Source organism: Muntiacus reevesi, chromosome 18 (assembly GCF_963930625.1).
Source record: "Muntiacus reevesi chromosome 18, mMunRee1.1, whole genome shotgun sequence".
NCBI classification, from domain to species: domain Eukaryota; kingdom Metazoa; phylum Chordata; class Mammalia; order Artiodactyla; family Cervidae; genus Muntiacus; species Muntiacus reevesi.
In genome coordinates, this window is record NC_089266.1 from 50,285,640 (window position 1) to 50,306,258 (window position 20,619).

General features: G+C 38.4%; 1 protein-coding gene across 1 annotated transcript in view; it reads right to left on the reverse strand.

The window, feature by feature from the left end:
* The window catches only part of BRIP1 (BRCA1 interacting helicase 1), a 191,443-nt gene that overhangs the window by 102,512 nt on the left and 68,312 nt on the right, over positions 1–20,619 (reverse strand). The window contains exon 11 of the mRNA XM_065909282.1: positions 4,899–5,053. Coding sequence (XP_065765354.1) covers positions 4,899–5,053 — 155 coding nt within the window. The remainder of the gene's footprint in view (positions 1–4,898; positions 5,054–20,619) is intronic.

Below are 20,619 nucleotides of genomic sequence, written 5' to 3' on the forward strand. Positions count from 1 at the left end.
CTACCATGTCCTCAGAGTAATACTGACTGTTAATTTTACCTTCAGAGAGAAAGTCCAAGTCAGGAATCTTGCACTAGGTGGAGAGAATTTTATAAAAATACTAGCAGGGGCGGGGGCGGGGGGACTTCCCTGGTGGTCCAGTGATTAAGATTCTGAGCTTCCAATGCAGGGGACATGAGTTTGTTCCCTGGTCAGGGAACACGAATCCTACATGCCATGGGGGCGTGGTCAAAAAAAAAATTCCTGGGAGCTAAAAATTACACAACTCTCTTAGAAGAAAACATAGCAGAAATCTTGATGACATCATATTTGGCCATTGCTAACTGGATACAAAAAGCATAAGCAAAAAAAGAAAAAGAAGTCAATAGATTGTATTTCATTAATATTTAAACACTTTTGTGCATCAAAGAATACTATCAAGAGAATGAAAAGACAACACAGAGAATAGGAAAAATATTAGTAAAGTATATATCTGAAACAGAATTAATATGCAGAATAGTTCTTACAACTAAAAAAACAAAAAAATCCCCATTCAAAAATGGACGAAGGACCTGAGCAGACACTTCTCCAATGAAGATACAGAAATGGACAATAAGCTCATGAAAAGATGATCAACATCTCTAGTCATTAGCGAAGTGTAAATCAAAACCCTTTATACTCATTAAGACAGCTATTATCCAAAAAAAAAAAAGAAAAAAAAAAACAGAAAATAACAAGTACTGGCAAGGGTTTAGAGAAATTGGGAACTCCTGTGCATAATTATGTGAATCTAGAAAGTGCAGCTGCTATGAAAAATAGTACAGTGGTTCTCAAAAAACTTAAATCAGAATTACCATATATCCGGCAATTCTACTGCTAGGTATGTACCCAGAAAGGAAAACAGGGACTCAAAACAGATACTAGTACATCAATGTTCATTGCAGCATGACTCACAATAGGTAAAAAGTGGAAACAATACAAATGTCCCTCAATATAAAAATGGATAAGCAAAATATGGTGTACACACACAATAGAATATTCAGTTCAGTTCAGTTCAGTCGCTCAGCCGTGTCCGACTCTTTGAGACTCCATGAATGGCAGCACGCCAGGCCTCCCTCTCTATCACCAGCTCCCAGAGTTTACTCAAACCCATGTCCATCGAGTTGGTGATGCCATCCAACCATCTCATTCTCTGTCCCTTCTCCTCCTTCTCCCAATCCCTCCTAGCATCAGGGTCTTTTCCAATGAGTCAATTCTTTGCATCAGGTGGCCAAAGTATTGGAGCTTCAGCTTCAGCATCAGTCCTTCCAATGAACACCCAGGACTGATCTCCTTTAGGATGGACTGGGTGGATCTCCTTGCAGTCCAAGGAACTCTCAAGAGTCTTCTTCAACACCACAGTTCAAAAGCATCAATTCTTCAGCACTCAGCTTTCATCACAGTCCAATTCTCACATCCATACATGACCACTGGAAAAACCATAGATAGCCTTGACTAGATGGATCATTGTTGGCAAAGTAATGTCTCTGCTTTTAAATATGCTATCTAGGTTGGTCATAACTTTCCTTCCAGGAGTAAGCGTCTTTTAGTTTCATGGCTGCAATCACCATTGTGGTGATTTTGAAGCCCAAAAACATAAAGTCTGACACTGTTTCCAAGGTTTCCCCATCTATTTCCCATGAAGTGATGGGGCCAGATAACATGACCTTAGTTTTCTGAATGTTGAGCTTAAGCCAACTTTTTCACTCTCCTCTTTCACTTTCATCAAGAGGCTTTGTAGTTCTTCACTTTCTGCCATAAGGGTGGTGTCATCAGTATATCTGAGGTTATTGATATTTCTCCTGGCAATCTTGATTCCAGCTTGTGCTTCCTCCAGCCCAGCGTTTCTCATGATGTACTTTGCATAGAAGTTAAATAAGCAGGGTAACAATATACAGCCTTGACATACTCCTACTATTTGGAACCAGTCTATTGCTCCATGTCCAGTTCTAACTGTTGCTTCCTGACCTGCATACAGGTTTCTCAAGAGGCAGGTCAGGTGGTCTGGTATGCCCATCTCTTTCAGAATTTTCCAGTTTATTGTGATTCACACAGTCAAAGGCTTTGGCATAGTCAATACAGCAGAAATAGATGTTTTCCTGGAACTCTCTTGCTTTTTCGATGATCCAGCGGATGTTGGCAATTTGATCTCTGGTTCCTCTGCCTTTTCTAAAACCAGCTTGAACAACTGGAAGCTCACAGTTCACGTACTGCTGAAGCCTGGCTTGGAGAATTTTGAGCATGACTTTACTAGCGTGTGAGATGAGTGCAATTGTGTGGTAGTTAGAGCATTCTTTGGCATTGCCTTTCTTTGGGATTGGAATGAAAACGGACCTTTTCCAGTCCTGTGGCCACTGCTGAGTTTTCCAAATTTGCTGGCATATTGAGTGCAACACGTTCACAGCATCATCTTTCAGGATTTGAAATAGCTCAACTGGAATTCTATCACCTCCACTAGCTTTGTTCATAGTGATGCTTCCTAAGGCCCAGTTGACTTCACATTCCAGGATGTCTGGCTCTAGGTGAGTGATCACACCATCGTGATTATCTAAGTTGTGAAGATCTTTTTTGTATAGTTCTGAGTATTCTTGCCACCTCTTCTTATTATCTTCTGCTTCTGTTAGGCCCATACCATTTCTGTTCTTTATCAAGCTCATCTTTGCATGAAATGTTCCCTTGGTATCTCTAATTTTCTTGAAGAGATCTCTAGTCTTTCCCATTCTATTGTTTTCCTCTATTTCTTTGCATTGATCGCTGAGGAAGGCTTTCTTATCTCTCTTTGCTGTTCTTTGGAACTCTGCATTCAAACAGGAATATCTTTCCTTTTCTCCTTTGCTTTTTGCTTCCCTTCTTTTCACAGCTATTTGTAAAGCATCCTCAGACAGCCATTTTGCTTTTTGCATTTCTTTTTCTTGGGGATGGTCTTGATCCCTGTCTCCTGTACAGTGTCACAAACCTCCATCCATAGTTCATCAGGCACTCTATCAGATCTAGTCCCTTAAATCTATTTCTCACTTTCAGTGTATAATCATAAGGGATTTGATTTAGGTCATACCTCAGTGGTCTAGTGGTTTTCCCTACTTTCTTCAATTTAAGTCTGAATTTGGCAATAAGGAGTTCATGATCTGAGCCACAGTCAGCTCCCAGTCTTGTTTTTTGCTGACTGAATACAGCTTCTCCAACTTTGGCTGCAAAGAATATAATCAATCTGATTTTGGTGTTGATCATCTGGTGATGTCCATGTGTAGAGTCTTCTCTTGTGTTGTTGGAAGAGGGTGTTTGGTATGACAGTGTGTTCTCTTGGCAAAACTCTATTAGCCTTTGCCCTGCTTCATTCCGTATTCCAAGGCCAAATTTGCCTGTTACTCCAGGTGTTTCTTGACTTCCTACTTTTGCATTCCAGTCCCCTATAATGAAAAGGACATCTTCTTTGGGTGTTAGTTCTAAAACGTCTTATAGGTCTTCACAGAACCATTCAGCTTCTTCAGCATTACTGGTTGGGGCACAGTCTTGGATTACTGTGATATTGAATGGTTTCCCTAATAGAATATCATTCAGCCATAAAAAGAATGATGTATGTTATAACATGTATTAACTTTAAAAACATTATACTACATGATTCCATGTATAGGAGACACCAAAAAGGGCAAAGCCATAGAGGTGAAAGTAGGAGAGAGGTTACCAAAGGTTATGGTGGTAGAGTAATGGAAGATACTGACTGTTTCATGGGTATAGAGTTCCTGTTTGGGATTATGAAAAAGTTCTGGAAATTGACAGTGGTGATAGCTGCACAACCATGTGACCACAGTTAATGCTATTAAAATGTACACTTAGAATGTTTAAACTGTTCAGTTTTACATTATGTATATGTGGATGCATACTAAGTTGCCTCAGTCATGTCCAACCCCATGGTCTGTAGCCCACAAGGCTACTCTGTCCATGGGACTCTCCAGGCAAGAATACTGGAGTAGGTTGCCATGCACTCCTCCAGGGGATCTTCCCGACCCAGGGATTGAACTTATGTCTCTTATATTTCCTGCATTGGCAGGCGGGTTCTTACCACTAGCACCACCTGGGAAGCCCTAAATTACGTGTGTGTGTGTGTATGTGTGTGTGTCAGTCGCTCAGTCATGTGTGTGTGTATGTGTGTGTGTATGTGTGTGTGTTAGTCACTCAGTCATGTGTGTGTGTGTGTGTGTGTGTTAGTCGCTCAGTCGTGTGTGTGTGTGTGTGTGTCTGTGTCTGTGTCTGTGTCAGTCGCTCAGTTGAGTCTGACTCTTTGCGACCCCATTGACTCTAGTCCACCAGGTGCCTCTGTCCATGGAATTCTCCAGGCAAGAATACTAGAGTGGGTTGCCATGCCCTTCAGGGGATCTCCCCGACCCAGAGACAGAACCCAGGTCTCCCACATTGAAGGCAGATTCTTCACCGTCTCAGCCTCCAGCATATTTTGCCATTTAAAAAAAAAAAAAAAAAAAAAACACTTAAAAAAAAATTGGAGTCAGGTTGTACTATAACTTAAGGAGTAGTGTGTGGGAAGTTGACTGCTTTCACATTTTATTAAACAGAGGATTTACGCAATAAGACTTTCTAACACTGGAAGAAATTACACTTAAAATTACACTTAAAAGAAGACTTAAATTTAGTCTTAGAGGATTGTAAATTTAATGCTGAATTAATTAAATGTATTTATTTACTCGTTTCAATACTCACTTTCATTAACAAAAACTAACATCAGTTGACTGAGTCTGTGCCAGTAAGAGCAATATTTATACCACTTGTTTATCATTATCCCATGTACTCACATAAAATTAGTAGCTAGCACCCAGTAACATTAATATTTTTAAGAGGAAGAATACAGACCAGATATCTTTACTTACCTGCTATTTTGCCTAAAAAGATAGTCAAGCACCATAAAAAGTCCTTTGAGCATTATTTGAGTTGAAGCACTAATAACAGGTATTACTCTTGCCTCCTCTTTACCATGAATTGATGGGACTTTTTCTTCTCTTTGAAGGACAGAAGAAAAATGTCCCTGTAAGAAATTACCATATTAAGTGTACTGGTTAGGGGTGGGGGAGGGAAAAGAGAGGAAAAGGAAAATTCTTAAAACTGTTAATAAAACCCAAATGAAATATAATTGAAATTTTAGTCAAACATTAATATGCAAGTGGTAACAACGTATTCTGAATTCCCATATATTCTCAAATCCTCTTCAAAGACATTTAAATAAGAAGTAACACATTTAGAAGGTTCATTACTTATTCAGGCAATTAGAGTTTTATTCAGTGCCCTTCAAAAGCAACGAGCTAAATAAAAATGTACAAAATGGTTTCTAAAAAGCTTAAAAATCTGATCTGCCACCTAAATCCCTGAATTACCTCCAGGGACTATGCCTATGCTAAGAATCATGACTACGTAAAATTTTTAAAAAAAGATCAAAAAAAGAATACATGCTAAATACAAAATGTATGCTAACTGGCTCATTAATTTTTATATGGCTTATAAGTTTAAAAAAAGAAGAAGTGTGGACGTTAAGATAAATTTTCCACAACTGTGAAAGAGAAAACTCCGAATGCTGCTGCTGCTAAGTCGCTTCAATTGAAGCAGTAAAAGATACTGGTGACAACTCTGATGTCTGACAATAAAATCTGTGTTCAATGAAAATAAAATGGGGAAATAGGATAAATAAGACATTCCAGTGAGCCTAGCAGTAAAGACCCGCCTGCTAATATAGGACACACAAGAGACTCAGGTTTGATCCCTGAGTCAGGAAGATTCCCTGGAGTAGGAAATGGCATCCCACTGAAGTGTTCTTGCCTAGAAAATTCCATGGGCAGAGAAGCCTGGTGGGCTACAATCCCTGGGGTTGCAAAGAGTTGGACAAGTCTAAGCAATTGAGCGATGCAATATAATCAATGAAAATAAAATTGGGAAATGGGATAAATAAGACAAAATTTCAATATCCAGATATATTGTGAAATAATACACATTTATAAAAGTAAAATTAGTCTCCACTGAACAAAACATTAAATGATAAAAATTTTTTTTTTTTACTTTTATTTTTCCAAACTTTAAACTTTTTATTTTGTATTGGGGTATAGCTGATTAACAACATCGTAGCAGTTTCAGGTGACCAGCAAAGGGACTCAGCCATACATACACGTGTCTCCATTCTCCCCCCAAATTCCCCTCCCATCCAGGCTGGCACATAAAATTGAGCAGAGTTCCATGTGCTATACATCCTTGCAAAAATATTTTTCAAAAATAAAAAACAACAAAAAAAGATAACATGAACTTGAATAATTCAACAGTACAAATTATTAACAAAAGACAAGTACTAAATTGTTCTTTAAAAAAAAAAAATCAACTTCCCTGAGAAACACCTTACATGAAAGCTACTATTCCTCTCCAACACTGGCAGACAACTGGCAATTTACTTCATAAGCTACGTAATTTCTGAACTATTGACGATAAGGTACTGTAGTTAAAAAAAAAAAAAGGACTGAATGAAATTCTATCTACTGAACCATAAGACAACTCCAAGGTTACCTCTGGCTAGGGTACCTAAACAATGATAGCTAGGTTTATAGATAAATAGAAAACTAACCAAATGGGGAAACACACACACATACAAGTAATTATTACTTCATAGTAAAACTAGGATCATATTAAAATTTAATAAAGCAACTTACATGATTTTACTATTATGGACTATGATAACATATAATATGATGACATGCACAGTGAATATTAATATAATTATGCTGAAAAAATGGAGCGTGAAGAAAGGGAAAGAAGACAGGAGGAAAACAAAACAGAGAGGGAGGGACAGAGAGGAAAAGAGAGGGAGTGTGTGTGTGTGTGTGTGTGTGTGTGTGTGTTTGTGAAAGAGAGAAAGTGCGTGTATAAAGGAGCTGAATCTTCACCATACTTAACTGGAATTCAATAGAGAATATAAAAAACTGAAAACTAAAAAGTAGCTGAATCTACATGTTATTTAGAAAATTGGGGTTAATTATCAGAGAAACCATTACAAGAGTTAAAAGAGTCACTGAAAAGTAAAAATTTAAAGTAGGGCAGATGATGCTTTTCTTGACTTTTTAAAAATTTTATTTATTTTATTTAATTGGAGGACAATCACTCCACAACACTGACTTTTAAACTATGTTCATACATTCAATCACTTCGGTTCAGTCACTCAGTCGTGTCCAACTCTTTGCGACCCAATGAACTGCAACACGCCAGGCCTCCCTGCCCCTCACCAACTCCCAAAGTCCATCTAAACCCATGTCCATTGTGTCGGTGATGCCATCCAACCATTTCATCCTCTATTGTCCCCTTCTCCTCCTGACCTCAATACCTCCCAGCATCAGGGTCTTTTGAAATGAGCCAGCTCTTCACATAAGGTGGCCAAAGTACTGGAGTTTCAGCTTCAACATCAGTCCTTCCAATGAACACCCAGGACTGATCTCCTTTAGGATGGACTGGTTGGATCTTCTTGCAGTCCAAGGGACTCTCAAGAGTCTTCTCCAACACTACAGTTCAAAAGCATCAATTCTTTGGCGCTCAGCTTTCTTTATAGTACAACTCTCACATCCATACATGAACACTGGAAAAACCATAGCCTTGACTAGATGGATCACTGTTGGCAAAGCAATGTCTCCGCTTTTTAATATGCTGTCTAGGTTGGTCATAACTTTCCTTCCAAGGAGTAAGCGTCTTTTAATTTCATGGCTGCAATCACCATCGGCAGTGATTTTGGAGCCCCCAAAAAATAAAGTCTGACACTGTTTCCAAGGTTTCCCCATCTATTTCATGCTATGATCTTAGTTTTCTGAATGTTGAGCTTTAAGCCAACTTTTTCACTCTCCTCTTTCACTTTCATCAAGAGGCTTTGTAGTTCTTCTTCACTTTCTGCCATAAGGGTGGTGTCATCAGCATATCTGAGGTTATTGATATTTCTCCTGGCAATCTTGATTCCAGTTTGTGCTTCCTCCAGCCCAGCATTTCTCATGATGTACTCTGCATGTAAGTTAAATTAGCAGGGTAACAATATACAGCTTTGACGTACTCATTTTCCTGTTTGGAATCAGTCTGTTGTTCCATGTCCAGTTCTAACTGTTGCTTCCTGACCTGCATACAGGTTTCTCAAGAGGCAGGTCAGGTGGTCTGGTATGCCCATCTCTTTCAGAATTTTCCAGTTTATTGTGATTCACACAGTCAAAGGCTTTGGCATAGTCAATACAGCAGAAATAGATGTTTTCCTGGAACTCTCTTGCTTTTTCGATGATCCAGCGGATGTTGGCAATTTGATCTCTGGTTCCTCTGCCTTTTCTAAAACCAGCTTGAACATCTGGAAGCTCACAGTTCACGTACTGCTGAAGCCTGGCTTGGAGAATTTTGAGCATGACTTTACTAGCGTGTGAGATGAGTGCAACTGTGTGGTAGTTTGAGCATTCTTTGGCATTGCCTTTCTTTGGGATTGGAATGAAAACGGACCTTTTCCAGTCCTGTGGCCACTGCTGAGTTTTCCAAATTTGCTGGCATATTGAGCGCAGCACGTTCACAGCATCATCTTTCAGGATTTGAAATAGCTCAACTGGAATTCTATCACCTCCACTAGCTTTGTTCATAGTGATGCTTCCTAAGGCCCAGTTGACTTCACATTGCAGGATGTCTGCCTTAGGTGAGGTGATCACACCACTGTGATTATCTGAGTCATGAAGATCTGTTTTGTACAGTTCTTCTGAGTATTCTTGCCACCTCTTCTTATTATCTTCTGCTTCTGTTAGGTCCATACCATTTCTGTTCTTTATCAAGCTCATCTTTGCATGAAATGTTCCCTTGGTATCTCTAATTTTCTTGAAGAGATCTCTAGTCTTTCCAATTCTATTGTTTTCCTCTATTTCTTTGCATTGATCGCTGAGGAAGGCTTTCTTATCTCTCCTTGCTATTCTTTGGAACACTGCATTTGAATGAGTATATCTTTCCTTTTCTCCTTTGCTTTTTGCTTCCCTTCTTTTCACAGCTATTTGTAAAGCATCCTCAGACAGCCATTTTGCTACATTACTGTGGTAAAAGTTAACTTCTAAATAATTCAATAATCACAATAATGAATTTTTTAGGATCAAAGGAAATCTCCCTAACCTAATTTTAAAATAAGTAAAACTACTACTGCACCTATGAAATGAGAAAAAATATTTGCAAATCATATATCCAATATGTTGTTCATACCCAGAATACAGAAAGAGCTTAAACAATCAACAATAAAAGACAACTCAATTTCAGAATGGGCAAAGGATTTGAATAGATTTCTCCAAATATATATTAATGCACTGTAAGCAGCTGAAAAACTGTTTGCCGTTATGAGTCATTCAGGAAAAGAAAAGAAAATCATCTTGAGATATCACTGCATTCTTCCTATGAAGATTATAATAAAAGAGATATGAAAACAAGTGTTCGTGAGAATGCGGAAAAAATCAGAATTCTTGTACATGGCTGATGGGATTGTAAAATGGTACAGCCCCTATGGAAAAGTTTGGCAGTTCCTTAAAAAGTTAAACACAGAGTTACTTTGTGGACCAGGAATTTTACTCTTAAGTACATACCAAACAGAACTGAAAATATATGTTGCACAAAAATCTGTGTATGAATGGTCATAGTTGCGTTGTTTATAACAGCCAAAAAGTAGAAACAACTGATAATGGATAAACAAAGTATAGTACCTTCATAAAATGTAAAATTATTTGGAAATAAAAAGGAATGAAGTATTGATACATCCTACAACATAGATGAACCCTGAGAACATTATGCAAAGTGAAAGAAGGCAGTCACAATAACAGGTAGATTCACAGAAGCAGAAAGTGCATTAGAGATTTTCAGGATCTGGGGTAAGAACAAATGGGAATGACTGCTAACGGGTATAAGATTTCTTTCTGAGGTGACAAAAATATTCTGAAATGAGGCAGCATTGATACTTGCATAATTCTGTGACTAAAGACAAACCACTGAATTGTATATTCTGAAGGGTAAATTTTATGGTATGTGAATTATATCTCAAATCAATTACCATTTTTATATACTGATAAGAATCAGAAAGAACAATTTTTTAATTATACCATTTGAAAAAGAAATAGAAACTTTATAACTTCTCAGGAATAAATCTAACCAAAAGCAAATAAGACTTTTAAAAATTACAAAATTCTATTGAAAGATATATAGAGATAATAAATGATTAAAACTATATCCTGTTCATGAATGAAAAACTGCATATTGTAATATGTCAATTCTTTCTAAATTAAAATATAAATTTAATGCAATTTCAGTCAAACTTCCAACAGATTTGTTCATTGACATTTATAAGCTCATTCTAAAATTCAAATGGCAGAGTAAGGCAACGTATAGCCAGGATCATTCCAAAGGAAAATAAAATGAGGAGATATGCCTTATTACCATGCATCAGCATTTTTCTAATGCTACAGTAACTAACAAATTACATAACTTAGACAAACAGAGTCAAAGAACACAACAGAGTTCAGAAATAAGCTTACTCATACATGAAAAAAAGTGGCATTACAATCAGAGTGAAATAGATGGATTATTTAGTAAATGATGCTGAGAAAATTCATACAAAATAAAATGGATTCTGTACCACACAACATAAACAAATATGACTCCCAGGTGGTTGAAAACATTTCTTAAAAAAAGAAAACTTTGACACTCTTAGAAGAAAAATGTCATGGAAGGCAAGAACTAAAACTAAACTCAAATATTACAACTCATAAAAGAAAAAACATGGATACATTTGAATGCACTAAAATTAGCTGCTGCTGCTGCTAAGTTGCTTCAGTTGTGTCTGACTCTATGAGACCCCATAGAAGGCAGCCAACCAGGCTTCTCTGTCCCTGGGATTCTCCAGGCAAGAATACTGGCGTGGGTTGCCATTTCCTTCTCCAACGCATGCATGCATGCATGTTAAGTCGCTTCAGACATGTCCGACTCTGTGCGACCCCATGGACAGCAGCCCACCAGGCTCCTCTGTCCACAGGATTCTCCAGGCAAGAACACTGGAGTGGGGGAGCGGACCTAAGATGGCAGAGGAATAGGACAGGGAAACCACTTTCTCCCCAACAAATTCATGGAAAGAACATCTGATCGCTGAGCAAATTCCACAAAACAACTTCTGGATGCTAGCAGAGGACATCAGGCACCCAGAAAGGCAGCCCATTGTCTTCGAAAGGCGGGAGGACAAAATATAAAAGATAAAAAGAGAGGCAAAAGAGGTAGGGACGGAGATCCGTCCTGGGAAGGGAGTCTTAAAAAAGAGAGAAGTTTCCAAACACCAGGAAACACTCTCACCAGTGGGTCTCTGGCGAGTCTTGGAATCTCAGAGAGCAACATAACTGGGAGGAAAAATAAATAAATAAATAAGTAAAACCCACAGATTACGTGCCTAACAGTAACTCCCAGCAGAGCAGCAGCCCAGACGCTCACATAGGGACTGGACAGGGAGGCGCAGGCTGCATTGCTTAGGGTAAGGACCGGCCCCCGAGGGCAATCTGATGGAACTAACTAGAGATAGCAACCCAACTGTGGATTAACTATCCCGCAGAAAGCCCTAAGCTAAGACACCGCCAGACCGGCTCACAGAACAAAGGACTGAGCAGAGCTAGCGGTTGCGGACCAGCCCATCCCCTGCAGGAGACAGGCAGGTGAGGGCAGCCAGCTGGAAGGGGGCCATCGCGGCCCGAGAGAGGCATCCTCTACCAAACTGCGAGCAGGCTTCGTTGCTAACCAAGACTTCTTGGGATTCTGAACAGTCGACATCCGCTGCGAGGGTCGCAGCCAGAGATCAGCTCCCCAGAAGAGACACACGGTACACCTGAGAAGGCGCGCGGGTTGTACATCGAGAAAACAGAGCGGCTGGGACGGGGGAGGCGGTAAGATGCAACCTCCAACTGGGGGTGACTGTGCTCGCCAAGCACCTGGTCACCTGAGCGGCTTGGACCTGGGAAGGGCACAAAACGCAGGCCCAATCAAGTCTGTGCCTTTGTGGAGTACCCAAGAACCTGAACCTGAGCAGCTTAGACCTGGGAAGTGCACCCAACCCAGGGCCCGCCTCATGCAGCTCCCTGGCAGAGCAACCTGGAGCCTGAGCAGTGTAAACTGGGAAAGCGCACGTGCCATGAGCGGGGGGCAAGCCCAGTGTGGCCCGAGACACTGCGAGCACTCCCCACACATGCCAGGGGTGTTTGTTTGCAGTGGTCCTCCCTCCCCACAGCACCACTGTACAACTGAGCCTAAAACAGTGACCACCTTTGCCCCCCTGTGTCAGGGCGGAAATTAGACACTGAAGAGACCAGCAAACAGAGGAAGCTAAAATAAACAGAGGGAATCGCTTTGGAAGTGACAGGTGCAACAGATTAAAACCCTGCAGTCAGCACCGACTACACAGGAAGGGGCCTACAGACCTTGAGAAGTAAAAGCCCAATCAGGGAACTCTGAAAATGAACTGACCCCAAACTGGCCGCAACAGCTCCAGAGAAAGTCCTAGATATATTTTTACAATTATCCTTTTTTAAACTTTTTCTACTTTTAAGTCCTCTATTACTCCTTTAATTTTCATTTTTAAAACTACTATTGCCTTGCAAAAAAAAAAAAGACCCTAGTTTTAAAGCAAACTTCATATATACACTTTATAATCTTTGTGACTTTCCTTTGTTTAATATTGTATTTTTGAGAATCTAACCTCTACTCTAGATTTTTAATCTTTGCTTTTTGATATTTGTTATCAATTTTGTACCTTTAAGAACCCAATCTTCAGTACCCATTTTTACTTGGGAGTAGGGTCACTGGCCTAATTGCTCTCTCCCCCTTTTGACTCTCCTTTTTTTCCACCAGGTTGCCTCTATCTCCCTCCCTCCCCCTTCTCTTCTCTACCCAAATCTGTGAATCTCTTTGTGTGTTCAAGGCTGTGGAGAACACTTAGGGAACTGATTACTGGCTGAATCTGTCTCTCTCCTTTTGATTCCCCCTTTTATCCTCCTGGCCACCTCGGTCTCCTTCCTCCCTCTTCTCACCTCTGTGTAACTCTGTGAACATCTCTGAGGGATCCAGACTGTGGAGAGCACATAGGGAAGTGATGACTGGTTAGCTTTCTCTCGCCCTTTTTGATTCCCCCTCTTCTCCTTCTGGTCACCTCTATCTCCCTCCTCCCTCTTCTCTTCTACATGTAACTCTGTGTACCTCTCCAGGTGTCCCTCACTGTGGAGAAACTTTTCATCATTAGCCTAGATGTTTTATCATTGGTGCTGTATAGATGGAGAAGTCTTGAGGCTACTGTAAGAATAAGACTGAAAACCAGAGGCAGGAGGCTTAATTCCAAATCCTGAAAACACCAGAGAACTCCTGACTCCAGGGAACATTAATCGATAGGAGCTCATCAAACGCCTCCATACCTACACTGAAACCAAGCACCACCCAAGGGCCAACAAGTTCCAGAGCAAGACATACCACGCAAATTCTCCAGCAACACAGGAACATGGCCCTGAGCTTCAATATACAGGCTGCCCAAAGTCACACCAAACCCACTGACATCTCAAAACTCACTACTGGACACTCCACTACACTCCAGAGAGAAGAAATCCAGCTCCATCCACCAGAACACAGACACAAACTTCCCTAACCAGAAATCCTTGACAAGCCACCCGTCCAACCCCACCCACAGCAAGGAACCTCCATAATAAAGAAGAACCACAAACTGCCAGCATACAGAAAGGCCACCCCAAACACAGCAATACAAACAAGATGAAAAGGCAGAGAAATACCCAGCAGGTAACGGAACAGGATAAATGCCCACCAAACCAAACAAAACAAGAAGAGATAGGGAATCTACCTGATAAAGAATTCCGAATAATGATAGTGAAAATGATCCAAAATCTTGAAAACAAAATGGAGTTACAGATAAATAGCCTGGAGACAAGGATTGAGAAGATGCAAGAAATGTTTAACAATGACCTAGAATAAAAAAGAGTCAATATATAATGAATAATGCAATAAATGAGATCAAAAACACTCTGGAGGGAACCATCAGTAGAATAACAGAGGCAGATGATAGGATTAGTGAGGTAGAAGATAGAATGGTAGAAATAAATGAAACAGAGAGGAAAAAAGAAAAAATAATGAAAAGAAATGAGCACAACCTCAGAGACCTCTGGGACAGTGTGAAATGCCCCAACATTTGAATCATAGGAGTCTCAGAAGAAGACAAAAAGAAAGACCATGAGAAAATACTTGAGGAGGTAATAGTTGAAAACTTCCCTAAAATGGGGAAGGAAATAATCACCCAAGTCCAAAAAACCCAGAGAGTCCCAAACAGGATACACCCAAGGCAAAACACCCCAAGACACATATTAATCAAAATTAACAAATATCAAACACAAAGAACAAATATTAAAAGAAGCAAGGGAAAAACAACAAATAACACACAAGGGGATTCCCATAAGGATAACAGCTGATCTTTCAATAGAAACTCTTAAGGCCAGAAGGGAATGGCAGGACATACTTAAAGTAATGAAAGAAAAAAAGCTACAGCCCAGATTACTGTACACAGCAAGGATCTCATTCAAATATGAAGCAGAAATCAAAAGCTTTACAGAGAAGCAAAAGCTGAGAGAATTCAGCACCACCAAACCAGCTCTTCAACAAATGCTAAAGGATCTTCTCTAGACAGGAAACACAGAAAAGGTATATAAACTTGAACCCAGAACAACAAAGTAAATGGCAACGGGATCATACTTATCAATAATTGCCCTAAATGTAAGTGGGTTGAATGCCCCAACCAAAAAAGACAAAGACTGGCTGAATGGATACATAAACAAGACCTCTATATATGTTGTCTACAAGAGACCCACTTTGAAACAAGGGACACATACAAACTGAAAGTGAAGGGCTGGAAAAGATATTCCACACAAACAGACACCAAAAGAAATCAGAAGTAGCAATACTTATATCAGATAAAGTAGACTTTAAAACAAAGGCTGTGAAAAGAGACAAAAAAGGACACTACATAATGATCAAAGGATCAATCCAAGAAGTAGAAATAACAATCATAAATATATATGCACCCAACACAGGAGCACTGCAATATGTAAGACAAATGCTAACAAGCATGAAAGGTGAAATTAACAATAACACAATAATAGTGGGAGAATTTAATACCCCACTCACACCTATGGATAGATCAACTAAACAGAAAATTAACAAGGAAACACAAACTTTAAATGATACAATAGACCAGTTAGACCTAATTGATATCTATAGGACATTTCAACCCAAAACAATCAATTTCACCTTTTTCTCAAGTGCACATGGAACCTTCTCCAGGATAGATCACATCCTGGGCCATAAATCTAGCCTTGGCAACTTCAAAACAATTGACATCATTCCAAGCATCTTTTATGACTATAATGCAGTAAGATTAGGTCTAAATTACAGGAGAAAAACTATTAAAAATTCCAACATATGGAGGCTAAACAACACGCTGCTGAATAACCAATAAGTCACAGGAGAAATGAAAAAAATCAAAATCTGCATAGAAACGAATGAAAATGAAAACACAACAACCCCAAAACTATGGGACACTGTAAAAGGAGTGCCAAGGGGAAGGTTCATAGCAATACAGGCTTACCTCAAGAAACATGAAAAAGGTCAAATAAATAACCTAACTCTACACATAAAGCAACTTGAAAAGGAATAAATGAAGATCCCCAGGGTTAGCACAAGGAAAGAAATCTTAAAAATTAGGGCAGAAATAAAAGCAAAAGAAACAAAAGAGACAATAGCAAAAATCTGGTTCTTTGAGAAGATAAATAAAATTGACAAACCATTAGCCAGGCTCATCAAGAAACAAAGGAAGAAGAATCAAATCAACAAAATTAGAAATAAAAATGGAGAGATCACAACAGACAACACAGAAATGCAAAGGATCATAAGAGACTACTATCAGCAACTATATGCCAATAAAATGGACAACTTGGAAGAAATGGACAAATTCTTAGAAAAGTACAACTTTCCAAAACTGAACCAGGAAGAAACAGAAAATCTTAACATACCCATCACAAGCATGGAAATTGAAACTGTAATCAGAAATTTTCCAGCAAACAAAAGTCCAGGACCAGACAGCTTCACAGCTGAATTCTACCAAAAATTTAGGGAAGAGCTAACACATACATATCCTACTCAAACTCTTCCAGAAAATTGCAGAGGAAGGTAAACTTTCAAACTCATTCTATGAAACCACCATCACCCTAATACCAAAACCAGACAAAGATGCCGCAAAAAAAGAAAACTACACACCAATATCACTGATGAACATAGATGCAAAAATCCTTAACAAAATTCTAGCAAACAGAATCCAACAACATATTAAAAAGATCATACATCATGACTGAGTGGGCTTTATCCCAGGGATGCAAGGATTCTTCAATATCCTCAAATCAATCAATGTAATACACCACATTAACAAATTGAAAGATAAAAACCATACGATTATCTCAATAGATACAGAGAAAGCCTTTGACAAAATTCAACATCCATTTATGATAAAAACCCTCCAGAAAGCAGGAACAGAAGGAACATACCTCAACATAATAAAAGCTATATATGACAAACCCACAGCAAACATTATCCTCAATGGTGAAAAATTGAAAGCATTTCCCCTAAAGTCAGGAACAAGCAAGGGTGCCCACTCTCACCACTACTATTCAACATAGTTTTAGAAGTTTTGGACACAGCAATCAGAGCAGAAAAAGAAATAAAAGGAATCCAGATTGGAAAAGAAGAAGTAAAACTCTCACTGTTTGCAGATGACATGATCCTCTACATAGAAAACCTTAAAGACTCCACTGGAAAATTACTAGAGCTAATCAATGAATATAGTAAAGTTGCAGGATATAAAATTAACACACAGAAATCCCTTGCATTCCTATACACTAACAATGAGAAAACAGAAAGAGAAATTAAGGAAATGATTCCATTCACCATTGCAATGAAAAGAATAAAATACTTAGGAATATATCTACCTAAAGAAACAAAAGACCTATATATTGAAAGCTATAAAACACTGGTGAAAGAAATAAAAGAGGACACAAACAGATGGAGAAACATACCATGTTCATGGATTGGAAGAATCAATATAGTGAAAATGAGTATACTACCCAAAGCAATCTATAGATTCAATGCAATCCCTATCAAGGTACCAACGATGTTTTTCACAGGACTAGAACAAATAACTTCACAATTTGCATGGAAATACAAAAAAACCTTGAATAGCCAAAGTAATCTTGAGAAAGAAGAATGGAACTGGAGGAATCAACCTGCCTGACTTCAGACTCTACTATAAAGCCACAGTCATCAAGACAGTATGGTACTGGCACAAAGACAGAAATATAGATCAATGGGACAAAATAGAAAGCCCAAAGATAAATCCACGCACCTATGAACACCTTATCTTTGACAAAGGAGGCAAGGATATACAATAGAGAAACGACAAACTCTTTAACAAGTGGTGCTGGGAAAACTGGTCAACCGCTTGTAAAAGAATGAAACTAGAACACTTTCTAACACCATACACAAAAATAAACTCAGAATGGACTAAAGATCTAAATGTAAGACCAGAAACTATAAAACTCCTAGAGGAAAACACAGGCAAAACACTTTCCAACATAAACCACAGCAGGATCCTCTACGACCCACCTCCCAGAACATTGGAAATAAAAGCAAAAATAAACAAATGGGACCTAATTAAACGTCAAAGCTTTTGCACAACAAATGAAACTATAAGCAAGGTGAAAAGACAGCCTTGAGAATGGGAGAAAATAACAGCAAATGAAGAAACTGACAAAGAATTAATCTCAAAAATACACAAGCAACTCCTGCAGCTCAATTCCAGAAAAATAAATGACCCAATCAAAAAATGGGCCAAGAACTAAACAGACATTTCTCCAAAAAAGACACACAGATGGCTAACAAACACAAGAAAAGATGCTCAACATCATTCATTATCAGAGAAATGCAAATTAAAACCACAATGAGATACCATTTCACACCAGTCAGAATGGCTGCTATCCAAAAGTCTACAAGCAATAAAGGCTGGAGAGGGTGTCAAGAAAAGGGAACCCTTTTACACTGTTGGGAATCAAACTAGTACAGCCACTATGGAGAACAGTATGGAGATTCCTTAAAAAACTGGAAATAGAACTGCCATACGACCCAGCAATCCCACTTCTGGGCATACACACCAAGGAAACCAGAATTGAAAGAGACACGTGTACCCCAATATTCATCGCAGCACTGTTTATACTAGCCAGGACATGGAAGCAACCTAGATGTCCATCAGTAGATGAATGGATAAGAAAGCTTGGTATATACACACAATGAAGTATTACTCAGCCATTAAAAAAAATACATCTGAATCAGTTTTAACGAGGTGGATGAAACTGGAGCCTATTATATTGGATGAAACTGGAGCCTATTATACAGAGTGAAGTAAGCCAGAAAGAAAAACACCAATACAGTATACTAACGCATATATATGTAATTTAGAAAGATGCTAATGATAACCCTATATGCAAGACAGCAAAAGAGACACAGAGGTATAGAACAGTCTTTTGGACTCTGTGGGAGAGGGCGAAGGTGGGATGATTTGGTAGAATGGCACTGAATGAAACATGTATATTATCATATGTGAAACGAATCGCCAGTTCAGGTTCAATGCATGAGACAGGGTGCTTGGGGCTTGTGCACTGGGATGACCCAGGGGGATGGGATGGGGAGGGAGGTGGGAGGGGGGTTCAGGATCGGGAACACATGTACACCCATGGTGGATTCATGTCAATGTATGGCAAAACCACTATAATATTGTAAAGTAATTAGCCTCCAATTAAAATAAATAACTTTATATTAAAAAACATATAAATTTTTTAATGCCATTTTCTTCTCCAAAAAAGACACCATAAACCAACCATAGACATAAGAATAATACATGCAACACAATAAGCAACAAAGAATTAATATTTAGAATATATAAATGAAACAGTCAGAAATATATACAAAGATGTATTTTCAAGGATGTTGATATTAGAACCTTTTCTTATTGGAGGGAAACTGGCAACAACTTATATGTCAATGCCAGATTAAAAATAATTTACAATATGTGCACTCACAAAAATGCTACAGTGCAACTAAAAATCATGTGAAGAAAATTTTATTAAAATAGGAAAGTATACACCATGGAATATTATTCAGCTGTTAAAAAGAATTCATTTGAACCAGTTCTAATGAGATGGATGAAACTGGAGCCTATTATACAGAGTGAAGTAAGCCAGAAAGATAAAGAACATTACAGCATACTAACACACATATATAGAATTTAGAAAGATGGTAATGATAACCCTATATGCAAAACAGAAGAAGAGACACAGATGTACAGAACAGACTTTTGGACTCTGTGGGAGAAGGCGAGGGAGAATAGCATGTATATTATCTATAGTGAAACAGATCACCAGCCCAGGTGGGATGCGTGAGACAAGTGCTCAAGCCTGGTGCACTGGGAAGACCCAGAGGAATCAGGTGGAGAGGGAAGTGGGAGGGGGGATCGGGATGGGGAATACGTGTAACTCCATGGCTGATTCATGTCAATGTATGTCAAAACCCACTGCAATGTTGTGAAGTAATTAGCCTCCAACTAATAAAAATAAATAAATAAATAAATAAATAAAATAAAATAGGAAAGTACTCATAACATACTACTAAATAAGGAGGTTAAAAAATTACATCTCAAAAATTAATTTATGTTAAACAAATACACGCATGGAAGACAAGGTACAGACAGACCTAAATGCTACTAATTAAACATTTTTATGTTTACAAGTCTTTTCTTTCTTTGTACCTTTCTGTATTTTTCAAGTTTTTTCCTTTGACATATGTTTTATTTGATTTTTTTTTTACAGAGTACACTAATCTTAAGTGTACTGGTCATTAAACACAAGCACACACACACATACACACACTTGTGTAACTAAAACTAAATCAGGATTCAAAATATTCCTCAAAAAAAAAAAAAAATTCCTCAAATTCCAGAAAGTTCCCCTGTGTCCCTTCTCAGTCCAAACTACTCCTTATCCCTGCACAGAAGTAACCAGTATTCTGATTTCTACTAGCAAAATTATGTTTGTCCTTAAATTTCATAAAAATGAAATCATACAGTTTGTACTCTTTTGTGCTGGTTTCTCTTATACAACATAATGTCTCTAAGATTCATTCACACAGTTGTGGCGGCAGTGGTTCATTTTTTAAAAAACTGCTGTATAGTAGTCTACTATATGAATATCTCACAATTTATTAAATCTATTTTACTATTGATATGAAAAATCTGTAGAATGCAAAAAGCTTGTGCAAAAAAATGAAAAAGTATCATATGAAAAAATACTTATGGTATGCTGCACTTTAAAAGTTCAGAGCAAAAATTATAAATACAATCAGATTAAAATATATTTGGAATACTCATATACCATAGTAAAGCAACTTCACTTCAATAAA